The sequence below is a fragment of the Aristolochia californica genome, unplaced genomic scaffold, assembly GCF_029961685.1.
Source record: "Aristolochia californica isolate CCGP_79_NKW_82.1479 unplaced genomic scaffold, dmAriCali1.0.hap1 SCAF_5, whole genome shotgun sequence".
NCBI classification, from domain to species: Eukaryota; Viridiplantae; Streptophyta; class Magnoliopsida; order Piperales; family Aristolochiaceae; genus Aristolochia; species Aristolochia californica.
The window spans coordinates 43,752,320-43,757,017 of NW_027182214.1; the positions used below are offsets into that span (position 1 = coordinate 43,752,320).

The 4,698-nt window shown below is 40.5% G+C and overlaps 1 protein-coding gene across 1 annotated transcript; it reads right to left on the reverse strand.

The window, feature by feature from the left end:
- Nucleotides 1-2,290: 2,290 nt before the first annotated feature.
- On the reverse strand, nt 2,291-4,698 carry LOC137966435 (glucose-6-phosphate/phosphate translocator 1, chloroplastic-like). Its single transcript, XM_068813042.1, has 5 exons — nt 3,738-4,698; nt 3,425-3,650; nt 3,025-3,247; nt 2,710-2,923; nt 2,291-2,627 (listed from the first exon to the last, which is right to left on the reverse strand). The coding sequence occupies exons 1-5, from the start codon at nt 4,239-4,241 to the stop codon at nt 2,616-2,618; spliced, it is 1,179 nt and encodes a 392-aa protein (XP_068669143.1). The 5' UTR covers nt 4,242-4,698; the 3' UTR covers nt 2,291-2,615.

Below are 4,698 nucleotides of genomic sequence, written 5' to 3' on the forward strand. Positions count from 1 at the left end.
CCAGAGTTCCATCGGAATGATAAATTATTTGGCATTATGGACCCCAAAAGCAGGGCCCATTTACCTATTCTAAAATAGAGCATTGGGCCCATTTTGATGCTTAAAACCCGTATAACTTTGAATCCTATTACGGCCATGTCGGGGCACATGGCCACATTATCTCCGTCGCTTCTGCCTCTACGGGTGCAAGTAGGGGTGGCTCGAATTCGGCTCGGTTCAATTCAGTATATTTAGATCTCAAACCGAGTTGAGGTTTGAGTTAATGAGCCGAGCTCAACCGAATCAAGGTTCGGCTCGAAAGCTCGCAAGTTGCCTCGTGAGTCGCGGGATCCGGGGGGGGAAGCCCATCCGCCGCCTCTGTTACCGTCGACAAATCCTCACCGGCCGCTACATCCCCTTCCCTCTGATTTCTTCCTCTTTCTCCGATTTCTTCGCCTTTGTTTCCGTCGTCGACGACAGGTCCTTATCGGCGCCACACCTTCGCTCCGCGTCATCTCCCCCCCCCCCCCCCCCTTGCGTGAACGTGTGAAGTCACACGTGCGAGATTATAAACCAGTGCAAAGACGATTTCACATGTATGAAAGTCACATGTGCGAGATCATAAACAAGTAAAAAAAAACTCTTTGTCCCTTCCTCATGGCTCTTAAAGAAAATGAAAATACATTTTAGTAGAAATATGTTTCTAGATACTATTAGTGGTTTTTTTAGTAAATATTGAAAATACATTTTTAGTAGAAATATAGGGACTATTATTGTCTCATATTTTTTTGAAATATTTTTCTAATTATAAATTCTTATTAAAAAATCATATAATTTTCTAAGTAAAATTTTCTTGTCAAGATGGGCTAGAAAAGCATATAGAAAATTTTTGAATAAATATTTGACAGTTGATGCTATAATACTTTTAGCATGAGGCAATTTTCATAGCAATTTTGTGTTTGACATTTTATTTGATTAAAAATTTATCGATAAGTATAGTAATATATTAGATTGATTATTAATTTTTATTTATTTCCCTATAAGAGGCAATAAGAAGTTCATTTAACTTTCCTAAGAAAATTTTAAAATATTTCTTGTAATTTTCTAGTAAGTCTCTAATAGTAATAAGATTTTATTTAATGGTTTTTTTGGAAATATGTATCCTAGAAAAAATATTTCTATTTTTTCCTAGAATATAAATTTTCAATCAGGGTCACTAAGGAGGACATAGTAAATTTATGGCCAGATTAAAAAATTACAAAATAAGTTAGACAACATTTGGGGTAAAAAAGATTAATATTGGTGGGTTCTAATCCATTATCGAGATTCAATCCCGAACCTCCCCTATCATTCTTTTTTTAAAAATGTACGCATAATTTTATAGATAATTTATTTGATATATATTTTATGTAGAGTATTAAATGTAGGTTAACCTTAAATCCGGCTAGAGCTCGAGCTCGAACTCGATTAAAATTATTAGGCTCGAACTCGATCACAATTTTAGGCTCGAGGCTAAGTCAGCTCGAGCTCGAGTTCGAAATCTTTAAATCAAACTCGGATAGAACATAAGAAGGTTCAGACTCAACTAAATTCAATGCCACACTTATGCCCAAATTTAAGTAGAGGTCATGCCCAATTTAATGTAAAGTGTATATATAATTTATTTGACATATATTTTTTAAAAAAATTTAAATGTATGTTGGAGCTCGAACTCCAAACATATAATTTTTTAAAACTTTTAAATGAATGTTGAAGTTCAATTTGGCTCGAATTCGGTTAAAATTATTGGACCACCTGGATACAAGTTTCATCTTGTTCTCCCTCGTCATTGCTGTTGCTGCACCTCTTATCGACGGTCAGACGTGTTTCCCCACTCATTTGTTCCCAAGCTTCTTGGTACGACAACGGAGAAGCCCCACTTCTTCGTGTGGTTTATAGCTCCTCTTCCGGTGGCCGCTCGCCGTTGCTAACATCTAAGGTATTGTCACCGGCCGGCGGTGGTATCAGACAACTTGTTGGATGTACGGCGTATCCACCTGCAGCGGAATGACTACTGGTAACGGAGAAGTTATTGTCAATGTATTTACCCTTCATTTCTCCCCGTGGCCGGATTCTATATTCTTCATTCCATGTCAAATCGGGAGGAATGAAGAAAGGAGTTTGAAGGCTTAGAAGAAAAATCTTTTGGATGTACGAAGTGACATAATGAACTGCTTTAGAGACGATTTGAAATGCTTGATAGTCAACCAGAGCAGAAAATTTTACCAGAACCAGCACCGGCGCCGGAGAATAAATGCAAATTATCGACATGTGAAAGAAAAGCATCTGAAGGAGGCTACTCTCTCCTTCTTTATCAGTTTTATTCTCACAAGTGTAAAAACTTACAAAATTGTTCTTCTTCTTCGGACATTTCACTATGCCACCGAAAGGGTGGGATGCCTCTTATGAAAGAAAAGAAAAAAAAAAAATCAAAATGCACCTCCTATCTATCCTCTTACGTCTATAGTAAATATGTGAATACTTATGTATATAATACTATCTACAACAAGCAACTGTGACCAAAACTGAGGGCACCACCTACAGGAACTGCCTGCACTTTCAATCACTTCATACTCTCGATGGCTTTTTTGCATTCCTCACTGCTTGGCCTGTAAAACAACACACAAGAAAATCTTTATTCTCCATTTGCTGAAATTTACCGAAAGTTCAGTAATTATAGAAGAAATTTACCTGGGAGTAGAGGAAGGTTCCGAGGATGGCAATGGCAGCTCCAAGAGCATTGACAGGTTGCACAGGCGTGTGGAAGATGATAATAGATGAGACGATGACAGAAATGCGCTTCATAGTGTTTCCAACGCTAAACGTCAATGGAGATATTTCATCTAGAGACATGTACGAGACCTGGTTGTAGAGGTGGTAGAACACACTCTGAGCAGCCAGCCACCTGCCATGCCATAACCACATTGCAAAGAAAAAAAATTCGCATCAGAAATTTCTAATCAGGCGGCTGCAAGCAAAGAAAAGAGGTTGATTTTTGTGGTTTACCAGATGAAGTTGGGTCCAATTTCAGAAAGGGCATTTTGCCAGCCAGCTGCCCACATCTGAGGGCCCTCAACTGCAACTGCAAAAGGCGTAAGAATCACGAGGGATAACAAGGAGAGACAAGCGTAGTAGTTCATTCCACTAACAGCTTTCCCCTTCATCCCTCTCTTCGAGAAAATGTTCCGGAAAACAAACGCCAAATTTGAGATCATCGCTCCCATAAACCCTAAGAAGAAGACAAACCACAACTTCAGCAAATTTAACAACACGCACAGAGCAAAATATGATCACAACAGATCAAAGCAGACGTTCTAATAAAGAACTTTCCAAAAATAAAGAATCTTAAAACAGTTTTGAGATAAGATGCAGTCAATTCCCTGATCTCTCTATCATCCCTCCTTACCAATCATGTTGAAATTGAGCTCCGTAACTGCAGCAAGGGCACACCCGCCGATGATCGGCAGAAGTGAGAGATATACAGGGATTGGAAAAGTTTCCCCCAGCAAAAATCTTGATACCAGAACACTAAACGCCGGCTCTGCACTCTTAATAATATGAGTGAAAGAAACAGCGACTTTGGACATACTGACGGTGGCCGCAACATGGCCAATGGTGTGCGCCACCGCTACCTACAGATGGAAAGAACAAATTATTCTTGAACCAACAGAATGAATATTCAAAAAGCCAAACAGACAAAAGAAGAACATAACACTTACTGGTGCAAGGGCCTTCCAGAAGTTCAGATCTGTCTTAGGTGCTTCCGCGATTCCAGTAGCCCAAGAGATGAGCATCATAAGCGATCCAGTAGCGAGGGAGAGTGTAGATGTGAGCCAGGGATAAGGAAAGGCGTTTAAAACCTTCTTGTTGTAGATATTGAAAACCACATTCAGCGCCCACCAAGTAGCGAAGTAGATTCCAATTTTTAACTTCTTCGCCGCCTCTGACGGCTCAGTAATGTGGACTGGTTCGGCGCGATCGGCTTCATAAGCTTTGCACTCGAATTCCGGCCTCTGAGATTCACTACTTTTAACTGATCCAAAAGAGAAATCTCTCACCTGCGACAGGTACAGAGGCTTTTGTATGGAGAGACCGGATTTAGGCGTCTTAGACACAGAGACGGACGGAAGTGACACGAATCGTGGTCCCAGGGATGGGGATTTAGGAAGGAAGACACCAGAACTAGTTAAAGACAACAGAGATTGATTCGCTGCGAACGCCATTCCTTATTGCCTAGTCGACTAATAGAGGATCGCACAAACTAAAACAATAATCCAATTCAACAGCACAAAACAACCTCAAAAACAGCAAAACAGAGTGACGATCCTCGGTTCTGTTTCTTAGAAAAAACAGAGCAAAAGATCGACCTCAACCAAGACGGCTCCTAAATCCCAATTTCCCAACGATGAAACCAACAAGACCCGGAAAAGGATTCCGCTTTTCCGTTCACCGAGACAAAGTCCACGAAAACCTACAAAAATCCCGGCGATCTGCCTCCCGCTGGTTGTCCGACGGAAAGCTCAAGAAATCGGTCAATCTTTACGAGCAAGATACCAAAATCCAGTGTCGAGAAATAAGACCTTCGTGAAGGAAACCGGATCAGACAAGCAGTCAATCAATAAAGAACCCTAAAAATTCAAGCTTTCTCGATTCTCACTCAGAGCGAGGCGAGAGGCGAGA